This window comes from Lampetra fluviatilis, chromosome 39 (genome assembly GCF_964198595.1).
Source record: "Lampetra fluviatilis chromosome 39, kcLamFluv1.1, whole genome shotgun sequence".
NCBI classification, from domain to species: domain Eukaryota; kingdom Metazoa; phylum Chordata; class Hyperoartia; order Petromyzontiformes; family Petromyzontidae; genus Lampetra; species Lampetra fluviatilis.
The window spans coordinates 3,170,369-3,185,202 of record NC_136313.1 but is presented as its reverse complement, the minus strand read 5'-3'; the positions used below and the strand labels follow the sequence as shown (position 1 = coordinate 3,185,202).

At 47.9% G+C, this 14,834-nt stretch overlaps 1 protein-coding gene across 4 annotated transcripts in view; it reads left to right on the top strand.

Annotated features, from left to right (window-relative positions):
- The first annotated feature begins 1,129 nt into the window (after positions 1-1,129).
- LOC144945865 (E3 ubiquitin-protein ligase NEDD4-like) overlaps positions 1,130-14,834 on the top strand; it is a 133,101-nt gene continuing 119,396 nt past the window's right edge. For all 4 annotated transcript variants that reach the window (XM_078874465.1, XM_078874464.1, XM_078874463.1 and 1 more), the window contains exon 1: positions 1,130-1,280. In XM_078874465.1, coding sequence (XP_078730591.1) covers positions 1,236-1,280 — 45 coding nt within the window. In that variant the 5' untranslated portion in view covers positions 1,130-1,235. The remainder of the gene's footprint in view (positions 1,281-14,834) is intronic.

Genomic DNA, 14,834 nt, shown 5'->3' with positions numbered 1-14,834 from the left:
GATAATGTTTCGTTTCTTTGCATGTTTACCACAAGTATTGTGGTTAATGCAGACATGATTCCATGCAAAGGTTTCAGTTTGGTGTTTTAACATCGTACCACACCTGTTTTATTGCCAGAAAGGGGAAAACCACATTATCATTATGGCAGATAACTTAAAACTAGTTTTATTTTATCTTCTTATACAGCACTTGCTAACAGAAAAAAATTACATTAATTAAAGGAACATTGCCCGAAAGTCTTCTTATATATTTTTGTGCACCACTGCCCAACGCAGTACCACCAAAATAATTGGGTCCTAGATTTGAAGCTTTCGTGACTGCAAGGATTCATACTCTTAGTTTTTTTCGGTAAAGTCACGTAGTTAAAATAATGATAATAAAAATAATAGAAATAATAATAGAAATAAAATAATAAATAACGACGTTTCGGAGGCAACACAAGTCTCCGTCATCAGGTGCAGTAATGATGCAGTAAATTTAGATGTGACGGTCCCACCTGATGACGGAGACTTGTGTTGCCTCCGAAACGTCGTGATTTATTATTTTATTTATATTATTACTTCTATTAATTTTTATTTTATTTTTTACCTGCGTGACTTTACCGAAAAAACCTAAGAGTATAAAAATATCGATTTAAAGCTTTCGTGACTGCAGGGATTCATCTTCTTGGTTCTTTCGGTAAAGTCACGTAGAAGGGAAATAATAAAATAGTAAAATTAAAACATTATAAAATTCTCACGACGTTTCGGCCACAACACAAGCAGCCGTCCTCAGGTGAAGACAGACCTGTTCTTCAGACCTGTTCTTCACCTGAGGACGGCGGCTTGCGTTGTGGCCGAAACGTCGTGAGAATTTAATAATGTTTTATTTTTATTATTTTATTACTTCCCTTTATTATGTTTTATTTTTATTATTTTATTATTTCCCTTCTACGTGACTTTACCGAAAGAACCAAGAAGATGAGTATAGCAATAATTGGGGTTGCATTTCGTGGGTGCGGTGTGGGAGTGCATGGTTCACGGCTCTTGATGGGCGGAGCTTTCCTCCTCGGTGGGCGTCACCGTGAGCCCACAGTGGGCGTGGCAAGAGGCATGGGCTCCATCTGCCCGCTTGGGAATCCTCGTGATTGCGCTCGCATCTGCTCCGTGTCATCTCGCGTGCCCCTCCTGCCCCCTTTTCTCCATCCACGCCGCGCCGGGCCGGGCAGGCCGGGCAGGCAGGGCAGGCGGGCGGTATGGCAGCCCTGCCCGATGTGGTGTACGGCCCGCAGGATTTCGAGGTGCGTGTTACGGAACGTTGCTTGCTGGGGTTAGAGGTAGGGGCTTAGAGGCTGCGGGTGGTCGCGATGCACCTGTGCAGGTGAGAATCCGTCACCTCACCTGTCTATATTGGTGGCGGGAATTGCTGTATAATTGGTACGGCGGGGAATACACGTGGGTAAGTAATGCTGGCATTTTGAATGGGCGATTTATGGATCCATGGATGGTCGGTGGATGCAACAATATTATCCACGTAACAGTACACTGCATCTGTGTGTGTGTGTCTGTGCGAGTGCGTCCATGTGTGTGCGTGCGTGAATGGATGTGGCATGTCCGTGTGTGTGCATCTTTGCGGGTGTGCATCTCGCATCTGGCTGTCTTTGTATTTTGCGGGGAGCGGTGGTGCAGTGGTTAGCGCACTGCGCTACGTGTACACGGTGGACCCGTGTTCGATTTCCCCGCACGATCAACAACAGTCACGATTACCTGAACCGGTCCTGGGCCTCCCCTAGGTCCACTCAGCCTAAAATTGAGTATTTGGTGCAGTGTCAACGTCAACACTGGGGAGACAAAGGAGGCCGGGCGTGGTGCTGGCCACCCACCTCCTCGTGTGTCGTGCCGGACTTCATAGGTGCTCGCCAACAGCACCTGCCACAACCGTCTGGCTATACGGGGATGTTTGTCGTTGTCTTTGTGTGTGTGTGTGCATCTGTGCGCATCTGTGCGGATGTGTGCATCTGTGTTTGTGCATTTGTGTCTGTGTGTGTGCATCTGCATTTGTTTGAATGGTATACGTGTGTGTCTGTGCGGATGTCTGGGCAGGTGTTGTCTGTGTGCTTCTAGATGCTTATGCGTGCATCTTGAACCTGTCTATGTGTGTATATTGTGTAGGTGTGCGTCTGTTTATGCCTGTATTTGTGTACGGTGTATGCCTGTGCTTTGGCATGTATGCGTGTCTATGTTCACATGTAGTACATCTGTACATCTGTGTGTCTTTGGCGACATCGTATATCTCTGTGTCTGCGTGGTTGGGGAGCGGTGGTGCAGTGGTTAGCGCGCTGCGCTATGAACCTGGCGACCCAGGTTCGATTCCCGTTCACGGCCAACACCCAGTGACGATTATCTGAACCGGTCCTGGGCCTCCCCTAGGTCGACTCAGCCTCAAATGAGTACCTTGTAGCGGTGTGTAAACATCGCCACTGGGGAGACAAAGGCGGTCGGGCGTGGTGCTGGCCACCCCACCCCCTTCGTGTACCGTTCCGGCCTTCATAGGTGCTCGCTAACAGCACTTGCCCCTACAGTCTGTTAAGGCTATACGGGGGATCTCTGTCTCTGTATATATGCGTGTGCTCGCTAACAGCAATTGTCCCAACGGGCTTTTAAAAGGATGTAGTGCTCAGCTCTCTGCGCTCTGAACTCGACAATCCGAGTTAGAATCCCGCTCACGGCTAGCATCAGGGATTAATATCTGAACTGACGCGTCCTTGTACGAGTATTGGTGTGATGTGTAAACATCACCACTCTGGAAACAATGGGGGGGGGGGGGCGAGCATGGTGCTCGCCACAGAACCACCCTCCCCCTCGTGTGCCGTGCCGACCGTAATAGGTGCTCGCTAACAACACTTGCCCCAACATTCTATGTCAAGCTATGCGGGCGATCAAAGTCTTTGTCTTTGTAGATCTGTGTGCATGTGTCCCAGCGTGTTGCCGAATTCTTAACGTTCCGATTGCTATCGTAGAGCATTAGTAAACACGGCGAGACACACCCAGAACCATTGCCTCGTTACAGCGAGGCGTCATACCACCACCATCATCATCATTTCATTGAACCATCATCACAACCATCACCAACCACCACGATGAGCCGTCACAATAGCATCACCACGCTTAGCGGTCACAACAACATCATCATCAAGCTGAGCCATCATCATCATCATCACGCAGCTTTGCATCATCATCATCATACAACTTTGCATAATCACTACGAACAAATATCAACAACGTCACACAGAGCTATCGCATCATCATCATCTATGAGAGGTAATTTATGGCGATCATGCTTATTGGACATGTCAGGCAATAGCCGCAATTATGATAGATGATATATTTTTCTTATCATCATCATCATCATTGTCGCATGTGTTATTGCGTCGTGGTATGTGTGTGTGTGATTGTGTGTGGTGTTTGTGGTGTGTATCTGTGAGAGCTGTGGATGGGTGGTCTATCAGTGGGGTGTATCCGAGTGGTGTATCTGTCGGGTGTGGATGGGTGGGTAGAGCTGTTTGGTGTATGTGTGTGTGTGCAGTGTGTGTGTGTGGCAACATTGGGTATTATGTTTGCGCGTAGGGTATATATGTGCGGTATATTTGGCATATCTGTATTGCATGTTTGTATATATTCACGTATGGTATGTGTGATAAAAAAAAAATTGGAGGAATGTATACACATACCGCACGTACATCATCTGTGTGGTATATATTATGGTATATTTGTGTAGTGTATTTGTATGAAGGTATATTTCTGTGGTACGTGTGTGGTAGTTAAGGGTGGTATACAGCATGCACGTGCTGTATTGCTATGGTATTTGCGTCAAATTAGCATGATGTTCAGTTACAGTATTTGTCAATTTTATTGGATGAAGCTGTTCAGTGCAGGCTGGTGAAGACCTTTCCGTTGTATTCACCACCCCACCACCCCACTCAATGTGACAACTCGCACGCCGGTGGCCACAGCCACAGCGAGAGGTTCACTTGATGAACTGTGACGAGCGCGGGGATACGTCCTGGGTCGAATGACCCCAAACGCGACCCGGCCGACGAGAAGCCCTGTGTGACGCAACTGTTTGCCCGCGATGGCACGCGAGCCTGCATCACCCACGAGTTCACCGCACGTCGCCTATCGCCATCGTCGGTAACCTCGTGCCACTTACGCTGATGCGTTCGACGGAGTTTGTTGTTCCGCTTGTAACGCGAGAACCGAATGTATTGCGAGGGTGAGCCCCAGCCACCACCCAGCCGCCGCCGCCTCATGCCCCATTGTGTGTACAAAGGGGTCGCCTTGTTGTGTACACACAGCCACACGGTGACACGGGCACAATTCTGCCAAACTCGTCGCCTCGGACCAGGGGTCGGAAACCTGCTCCGTTGGGGCTCTTCAAGGCGGACTGCTTTTGTGACGTCACGCGCATGCATTGCGGCTCTTTAAATATTTAGGGGGTTTTTGTTGTTGTTGTTAGCGAATTAGAAAAAGAAAAGTTGGCTCCGATTCTTATTTTTGGCCGCAAATAAATGATCACTCCTTTGTGTCGGCTACGCAGAGGCTTCGTGTGAGCTGCGGTCAGGCACTCTTGACCCACAACCAGGAGGGCCGTGAGTTCAAATCCCGGTCAAGGGGTCATCAATATTCGTTCCTTGAGTCCTCCACGGTGGATAAAATGTGTACCGTATTGCAGGAAGTCGAGCAGTGGTTGTTAAATGGACATGGATGAACTCGGTCCCGTCATATGAATGTGGAATTTCAACCACAGGCTCATGGTTGTAATAATGAAATGAGCACGGTGATGTCAGCGTCTTTATATCAGAATCTATATTTAGATTGCAGGAGGAATCTGATGAGCCATCAAGCTCTTTCATCATGGGACCTCCTTTGCCAGTATCACAATATAAGAATAGGTTTTCCCCTTTTTAGTGCCAGAAAAAAGTGGGAAACCTATTCTTAGTCTCGCTGTACTACCCGGCTTCGCCCGGGACTTGGATTAAACACACCCCCAGTGGCGATGTTCCCACACCACTTACTCGTTTGAGGCTGAATCGACCTAGGGGAGGCCCAGGACCGGTTCAAATAATCGTCACCGGTGGTGGCCGTGAGCAGGAATCGAACTCGGTCGCAGGGTTCGTAGCGCAGCGCGCTAACCGCTACACTACAATGCGTTACGCTTCCACATGCGCGGGTCACGTGACAGATTTGAAGTCACAGCTCACTTGCCGTGCAAAAAATTATATGCATTATTGAGCTCCCCCCCCCCCAAAAAAAATATTAAGTGCATTTTTATAATTTTGGCATGGTGTACAGTCTGGAAAGTACCCACATGGCCAATTTCAAGTTTGTTGCATGTCGGGAAGTACGCTAAACATTTTGAACAGACACACATAATCACAACTTTGCCTTTTATATATATGGAGATTTTGATACTGGCAAAGGAGGTCCCATGATGTTGCTGCTCACCCCGAGCTCTCAATGTCCTGATAGTGGCATTGTAGTTGTGCTGTTCGCCTTTTGGCGTCCTCTGGTCTAACACTGTTTGAGACTAGGGGCCGTCCATAAATGACGTCACGCACCGAGGGGGGGGGGGGGTCAGACATTTGTGACGATACGTGAGGAGGGGGGGAAGGTGGGTTTGAGGAATGTGACGTCACATGAAAATTCGCAACTTTAAATAAATGTTAATTAAATATAATTGTTATAATAACACTAATTTTGATGAATTTTTATGATTAACTATTTGATTATTTAAATTTACTAAGGTCACCTTATAGTTATTCCATAAAGGAGCATTTTGCTTCTCCATGTGAGAATGGAGAAGCATACATTTTGTAAATTTTTTGGATGATCGTTATTAAACATTTTGATTCTAATGATTCTACCAGGGCTTTTCTTTATGTGGAATGAATATGTGATTGTTATAATTGTACTCTCCATTTTTCTTCGTTCTACCACAAAGTTTCAAGTATTTTTTTATAGTTATAATTACTTTTAATATTTTATAATTATAGGAGCATTTCAATATAATATTCTGAACATCTGCAGTTTTAGTTAGATGTTTAATATTTTCGAGTGAATTTATGCTAAATTTAAGCTTTCCAACGCCTCCTTTTTAATACGTGTTTTCTCCTACAACATCAGAGTGCAGCGCCACATTAAATACGCACTACAATGACAATAGTTTGAAGTGATTTGAAGCATGTTTTATTTTCAAAATGGAAATATGTTTTTTTTTGGGGGGGGGGGGGGGCAGAGCTTTGTGACGTCATATTTGAGAGGGGTCTGACTGTTTGTGACGCCGTGTGACGAGGGGGGGAGGGGGGGTCAAAAATCGGCCAAAGTCGCGTGACGTCATTCATGGACGGTCCCCTATAGCTCTCAAGAAAGCTGTCTCTGGTGTGGACCAATCAGCTTAAAAGACAATGCACATACTTCGATTTAAAGCTTTCGTGACTGCAGGGATTCATCTTCTTGGTTCTTTCGGTAAAGTCACGTAAAGTCACGTTATTATATTATTTTATTATATTATATAATTTTATTATGTTTTATTTTTATTATTTTATTACTTCCCTTCTACGTGACTTTACTGATAGAACCAAGAAAATGCACATACTGTCAGAGCATGTTTTTTGTTTGTATTTTCACCACAAGTATATGTGGTTGATGCAGACATGAATCCTTGCAAAAGGTTTCAGTTTGGTGTTTTAACATCTTAACACAGCTGTTTTGTTGCCAGAAAAAAAGGGGAAACCCTATTATTATTATAAGAAGGTGTTATTCGCAGATGCCCAGTAGGGGTGTTGGTCAGCGCGTTACAACGACAACAATACAATAAAACAAAACAAAACTTGCTGTAACTTGCTTAACCTGGCACGACTGGACATCTTTGAAAATAAGCTTCATAGCTCATCGGATTCCTCCAGTCAAAAAATAAATATTCCCATTCTAAAGATTCCGATGGAGCCATATGATGGTGGCACGTGACAATTCGTGCAAATCTGACGATGATCCGTGATTTCGCGTGACATTGGCAGGTGTGCGTGATGGTTCGACGTCGTGCCATGCGGTGTTATGCGACCTCACGCGTCCAAAATCGCATGACGTCATTTATGGACGGCCCCAAACGTGAACCCTCGAACACGCTGGATACGTTTCGATTTAAAGCTTTCGTGACTGCAGGGATTCATCTTCTTGGTTCTTTCGGTAAAGTCACGTAGAAGGGAAGTACTAAAATAATAAATTATTTTTTTTTTACGTAGAAGGAAAATACTAAAATAATAAATTATTATTTTATTACTTCCCTTCTACGTGACTTTACCGAAAGAACCAAGAAGACGCTGGATACGATTACAATTTATTGCAGTTCCGTGTGTGCGTGCGGTTGGCATTACGGGAGTGGTTGTGGCAAATATTTTAACCGGTTCTCTGCCTCCCCTAAGGCGACTCAGCCTTAAATCAATCGAGGTGCTGCGTGTAAACATCGCCACGAGGGAGACAAAGACGGCGAGGCGTGGGTGTTCATCCTCGTGTGCCGTGCCGGCCTTCATAGGTGCTCGTTAACAGGACTTGCCCCTTACAGTCTGTTCCAGGCGATACGGGGGTGGAGGGGTTGGTGGTCTTTGTCTTTAGCTCGTGGTAACTGCTAATGGTTAGCGACCGGTAATGCCTAACTGGGCCATGGAAATCGGGGTGGGGGGGGGTGACCGAACACACGCGCGCGCTGGAGCCCCTCTAGCTCACACCGTGAGAGGTCATTAGCGGTAATGAATGCGGCGGCACACGCGGCAGCGGTGGTCGCGACACGCGGGAGGGTGGCATGAAGACCGCTGCACTGCTACCACGTGACCCACTGCCACTACCACCACCACCACTTTTGCTTTTGACCAATGTCCATGTTCTTTACACAAAGGCTGTAATTATAATATATATTGGGGGGGGGGGGGGACATCCCCCCCCCTCAATATTCAAATAAGCTCAAAATGTCCCCCCCAATATATTACTATAAAATATTTTAAAAAATAATAATTGCGATTCTATGTAAATAAAAACAACAATTTGCTAAACCTTGGCCACAATATCTGGACTTGTCTTCATTTAACAATGCATAGATTTCTGTTTATATGAGTGTGGTTATGGTTGTACTTTATGAATCCCTAATCTCTGCCATTACATACAATGAAACAAGAAAAGGTAAAAAAGAAAAAAACAGCAATACACTATTAGACATTATTGTAAAAATTGTATTAAAAGTCCAACACGTGTTAGGCAGGAAATGGCAGGAAATTCGTTTTCAAATTTAGATTTTTTTTTTATTGGGGGGGGGGGGGGACCTGCAGACCCCCTGGAAGATTTGGTCCCCCCCAATGTTGACTCCATGGCTACGGCCTTGTTTTACACATTAGTACCAGGGTCGTCAACCCTTATCTGTTTCATGTTTCTGGGGCTGATTGTTTTGCCGTTTGCGCCGTGGTTAATCCGGAGGTAATCTGACCCAGCTGATTTGCGCTTCAGGGAATGTCATATTTAGCTCCGATTTAACATGATTTATCTTTGCACTGTTTTCTGCTCCTCGTGAGATCCAGCGGGGTTATTTATTTATTTGTTCCGATTGCTAATCGCTTCATTGCTGATTATTATTTATTTATATGTTTTTACGTTTGTCTTTTTGGTGAGCTAGGCCACTCTTGCATATGACCCATCGTGAGTCTCACCTGGTTACAGAAAGTAAACTTATAGCCAAAAGACAAAGATCTCCCGAATATCCTGAACAGACTGTTGGGGCAAGTGCTGTAAGTGAGTAGCACTTATGAAGGCCGGCACGCCACACGAGGGGGTGGGTGGCCAACACCACGCCCGGCCGCCTTTGTCTCCCCGGCGGCGAGGTTTACACACTGCACCAGGTACTCATTTGAGTCGACCTAGGGGATGCCCAGGGCCGGTTCAGATAATCGTCAACAGTGTTGGCCGTGAGTGGGAATCGAACTCGGGTCGCCGGGTGCGTAGCGCTAAACGCCACACCACCGCTCGCCACCGCCACGACCACCATCAACAACAACGACTTGCACTGTCGGGGTCAACTCGACGGTTTGGAGCGTAATGCGGCATTCGATGCTGGGTGGCGCAGGGTGGCACGGTTGTTGCCGACCTGCGTCCACGGTGAGAGTGCCGTGCCGGTAGAGATGTGGTCAAGCGACGGTGCGCGGTGGTTAACCGAACTGTGCTGTGAATCTGCCGAAACGGATCAGTGGCAAAGACAAACAACAGGACGTGCCAACAGTGGATTGGTTAAAGGGGCTGTAGGTGTAAATATTCAAGGCATGGGGTGTGGAGTTGCTCACTCGTAGTTGCCACCTCTGAGCTGCAAAAAAACTTGGACATATGACGGAAATAATAATAATATCTCGCAGGAGCAGAACTGAAGGTGGGGAGAACTGCATGTGTAATAGTATGCAGCTGGGAAAACTGGGACTTTGGGAAGACTACAGTTTCCCCAGGACATCAGCAGTCGCCTCAACATATAGAACTATTCTGGGAAAGACCAGAGCAGGTGGCAACCCTGGTGGCCAGTGATATCTAACCAGCCCGCCAATTAACATACTCGTAATTTATTTAAAATGAAGCTAAATTACACTCGGTAGTGTTGGATATATTGGGTTAAAAAAAAAATCACAGTCACTCAGCACAGGCCCAAAGACCCCGAAATGACAAGGGACCAGGAACAAAAAAAACACCACCATCATCAAAGTGGTAGAAGACGGGTTTGTACGTTGCGTGAATTGGACAACGTCACGAGACCATGGACAGAGAGACGAATGGAGGGAATTCCAGAGTGGAGCAGTACGAGGCAGTGGCGGCTCCTGCAAAATCTCTCAGAGGGGGCAAATGTCTGGATGATTGATAAGGATAAGGTCCACCCATGCAATGGATAAATTAACAGCTTAAGCATGTAAAGGCAACTTCACTTCTTTAATATTAATGAAAAATAAAGTGACTCTTACAATACATCTTGTTTGTTTCTATACTCACTATTATTACAATCCACTCAGTTTCTTTTATTAAAGATTCCACTAGGTGGCGACAAATAATTTTGTTGACTGAAACGTGCTTACGTATGATGACGTAAGCACGTTAGTGCGAACTTTTAATTGAGATGCGAGGGTGAATTGACCGTGTGGTGACTTACCCCACCGTGCTGTTTGTACTCTCTCATATTGCGTATTTGGCTGCTATAAATTTCCACGTGATGAACCATTCGTTGAGCTATCATTTGTGGCCACGTCGCTACTGAAAAAGTGCTCTGTAGCGAAGTGGGCCTTCATATACAGCGCCAATCGGTGCATCTGTTACTCAATTGCACTGGAAACTGAAAACCATTTCCTGATTTTTCAGAACCGGTCATCATTTTATGAAAACGGTTACCGGTTTACCAGTGATGGTTTAACAACGCCCGATTTAGGCGTGAGACGCATAGAAAGCGAATTCGCAATGTTACTCTCGTTAGAGCTTTTTGTTGTTCTTCCCCCGCACCTTCGATTAGCACGGTTGGATACGTACGGTGCCAAAGAAGTTCTACATACACACATACAGAGCTGTTCTGTGCTGTGCCCACCAGCGGTTCCTGTCAGAGAAGTGCATTGTGGGTCCTCGATGCGCTTGTGTGTTATTTTGGTGCGGTGGCTTTTTGCCATTATATACAGATTTGAATTAACCCGGTTTAAACTGCAGCATTCTATCGTATTCCTTATTCTTCGTCTTCTTTGTACTGCCAATGTTGATGGAGAGCAACAACTGTATATTGACACTGACGTGGTTGAGCCAGATGATTGCATCAGGAGTAGCGGACACATTTTTTTTGACAATTTTTATTTCACCAGGTAAGGCCCACTGAGCTGTACAGCTCTTTTTCAGAAGCGACCTGGCCACGAATGACAGCTCAACGAATTGGCTAATCACGTGGAAATGTATAGCGGTCAAATAACCTAAACGCGCGTTTATAAATGTGGGGGGTGGGGGGGGGGAAATAAACCGAAAGACCCGGAGAAAACCCACGTGACCACGGGAAGAACAGACGTGCATCAGGGTCGGGATCGAACCTACAACCTCCTGCGTACCAGGCGAGGTAGTTAACATCTCGCCACCGTGGCGCCCAGGAGGGGCCCTGCCAACATGCCAAGCGTGTCTGAGCGAGTGCGCGTGTCCGTTAACCATCTAGTGGGACAGAGAACGGAGTGGCGCATCATCGCTGTGACGAAGCCTTCTCCTTCGTATTTGTGAATAGGGCATCCAGTCGTTACGCGTTCCGTGGTTCTGTGCTGGGTGGTGACCGTAATCGCACACCGCATTAATTTAAATGTTCTATTTGTGCATCAAGTACCCGCACGTGGCGTGGTTCGTTCCGATGCGGTTTACGGCTGCCCATAAGCTTTGCGGCAGATCGAAAGCCCAGGGACTGAAGAATTTAGAGTTCTCTGTCCCACTCGATGGGTAACGGACACCCTGTGCGTGCGGCCAGGGCCTGTCGTGTCAAGGGACCGACCACGATGGATCTGAGCTGAAGTTATTTATCGGAGCGGCTCCATCCTCAGTCGCCCACACCGCACACCACAATACGTCGAGCCGGGCGCCATCGAGGGAAGTGGCCAAGTTCGAAAATACCCTCGGAATGAACGCAGCAGCCCCACGGTTGAATGATCTATTGAGCGCACACCACCACCAGCAGCAGCAGCAGCAGCTGCAGCTGCAGCAGCTGTGACGCTGGTTGACAGTGGTGGCATGTGGTTGGCATGGGCCCTGGGGAAAGGAAAGAAATTGGGGGGCCCATAGTCTGCTTTCCGCCCCCCACCACACCCAGCTCTCTTGCTCTCCATAACCCAGCACCTGGGCAAGTCCTGGACATATGTGAAAAAAGAGCTTTATGTATTATCGGATTCCTCCAGTGTCAAATACAAATACAGATTTCGATTCCGATTCCGAAGTGCAGGCTCCAGGGCGCATTGGCCAGAGCTGCGTGCGATTGATTTTGTCCGTGTGTCGCGCGGGGGTAGGCATTGCCTTTCGGGGTTAGGGGGTAAGGATTTAGGGTTGGGGAGGTTTAGGATTAGGGAATAGGATTGGGGCTGAGGGGGGCACGGGTTATGGTTTGAGCCGGCGAGCGAGCGGAGCGTGGCCTGGGCAAGAGCCGCTTTCATCGATGGGGCTTGGCGGGCGGGCGGCCATGTGATGGGTTATGTATTGTGCAGGTATATTTTATTAATAACAAAAAAAATCATGAATTAATAACGCGCGACGGGGGGTGATACCGGAGCTTGAATAATTTACCTCACTCCGTTATGGCGGTAATAGGCAGCGTGGAGGCGAAGCGGCCGTATCGATTTCCACGCGCCCGGCGCTTCTCACGAACGATCTCGCTCCGCCTTGCGCGCTGCCCGGACCGCGCGGGCAACGTTTTCCTCCACGGTGCCGGACAGAAGGTGGGCTCGTCGCAAAGCCCATCGATCGGTGCGGTAATGGGAACCGCTTCGAGAGCGTCGCTCTGTGCGGATCACCGCGATGACTTTCATTCCCGCGGGCCCCTTTGCGTGCCGCCGTGGCGGGGAGTCGCGGCGCTCGGAGTTCCGGCAGTCGCAAATTAATTCGCCAATCGATTCTACGCTTTGCCCCGTGAAGTACTTACTGCCTTAGGTTTTTTCGGTAAAGTCACGTAGGTAAAAATGTTAAATTTCAATTAATAGAAGTAAAATAAAATAAAATTCAAATCACGAAGTTTCGGAGGCAACACAAGCTTCCGTCTTCAGGTGGAACCGTCATAGCACGCTTGAAATTCCAAGAGATACTACCCCGTATATATATACGGGGTAGTATCTCTTGGAATTTCTCATTTACTTGATACAGCAATCGTGCTGTGACGGTTCCACCTGAAGACGGAAGCTTGTGTTGCCTCCGAAACGTCGTGATTTTTCTTTTATTAATTTTATTTTTTTACCTACGTGACTTTACCGTAAAAACCTAAGAATATGAATCCTTGCAGTCACGAAAGCTTCAAATCTAGAACTTACTGCCTTGTTTGCACCGTTGGGATCGTGTGCATTGCCCATCGCCGTGCGTCTCGATTTTGTACTTGATCTCGTTTGTGCTGTTGTCAGTTTTTGTTTGTGCCGCCTTCCTTTGTACTGCCTCGTGTCGTTCTGTCTGTCTCGTCTGCACTCTCCCGTCTCGATTGTACCGTCTCTCGCGTGTCTGTTGGTCTCGCATGTTCTGCCTACGCTGTTTGTCTGCTCGGTTGTATTAGCCTACAGGTGCACGAGCATGTTGTGCGAGTCGCACTTTGATGCACCGTTCCATGCGTGCAAGGATCAATTTAAATCGACGAATGGACACATCGTGTTAGCCGTCTCAGAAAAGCTGAAAGAAAGTTTACTCGGGTGGCCAGGAGTTGTCAGGTGCTTCGGGCGGTGGGAAGGACACTGGCAGAGCCAGTGGGGGGTGGCACGTGCCCCCCCAATGATCCAATCGTAATCCCTAATTTTGATCGTATCATTGGGGTTTATTAGTAATAAATCGGCATTTTGCGACCCCCACTGCCACTGTGTAGCATATTATTACGTGCCAGGGACTCTATGAGATGATAAGACAATAGTCTGAGTCCATAATTGGCAATAAGTAACGGCAAAGCAGTTATAAGTGACTCAGAATTGTGCGCAGTTGCGTATACAGTACACGACTTCCCTGAAGGCAAACACCTTCAGCGAGCGCGATGCCGATCACACGCGGTTCGAATTCGACCCTCGATCGATGGCTTCGGCATCGCCGCACACGCGTCGAATAAAAAGCAAGGGACAAGTCCTTACTTACTAACAACTCTTCTATCATTTTTCATTGCTGGAGGCGTTTCCTCCCCCCCTACCTGAAAATCCTGGCTCCGCCATTGGGGAAGGAGTGTGGAGAGTGGCAGTGTAGCGGTCAGCGCGCTGTGCTACGAACCTGACAACACAAATTCGATTCCCGTTCATGGCCACCAACAGCGACAGATTATCTGAACCGGTACCGGCCCTGCCCTAGGTCGACTAAGCCTTAAAATAAGCACCTGGTGCGATGTGTAAACATAGCCCCAGGGGAGACAAAGGCGGCCGGGGTAGTGCTGGCCACCCCCCCCCCGTCATGTGGCGTGACGGCCTTCATAGGTGCTTGCTAACAGCACTTGCTCCAACAGTCTGTTACATTCTTCATGGGGGATCTTTGTCTTTGAAGGACTCTGGAGTGGGTGTAGGGGCAATGGCCCAGGACAGGAGTGAGTGGAAGTCGCGCTCCACACAAATGCCAGGAATGAGAAGATGAATCGGACGCACCGTGACACGGCCAAAGATCCACCCTCGTCTCTCCCTGCGTCTCGTCCGACTGCCGGTTCGACCGCGCCGCCAGCCACGCGGTTTTGATCTCAAACGACATTCCGCGCGTGGGCGGTGACGTGCCACGCTTGTTGCAGAGCTTCGCGGTCGGAATCCGCCAGGCCGCCCTGGTCAATACCGCGGGGTGAAATCAACCGTGAATATGACGCGCGTCCGTTTCAGGGGGGGGGGGGGGGGGTGGACGTTAAAGATCCCCGCGACGTCACTCGAAGAAGATTACGCCACGTCTGCCAGCGTCGCGGTCGAAATAATGTGGCGTGTTATTTTCATCGGGTAAAACTCACGTGACAAACATCACCTCCTCCCGTTAAGACTGCACTCGCCCGTGAAACACGTACGTACGAATGTTGAACTTCTTTCACGCCGTACGTAGCCACCCCTGCTAATCGGTTGGCTACGTACGGTGAT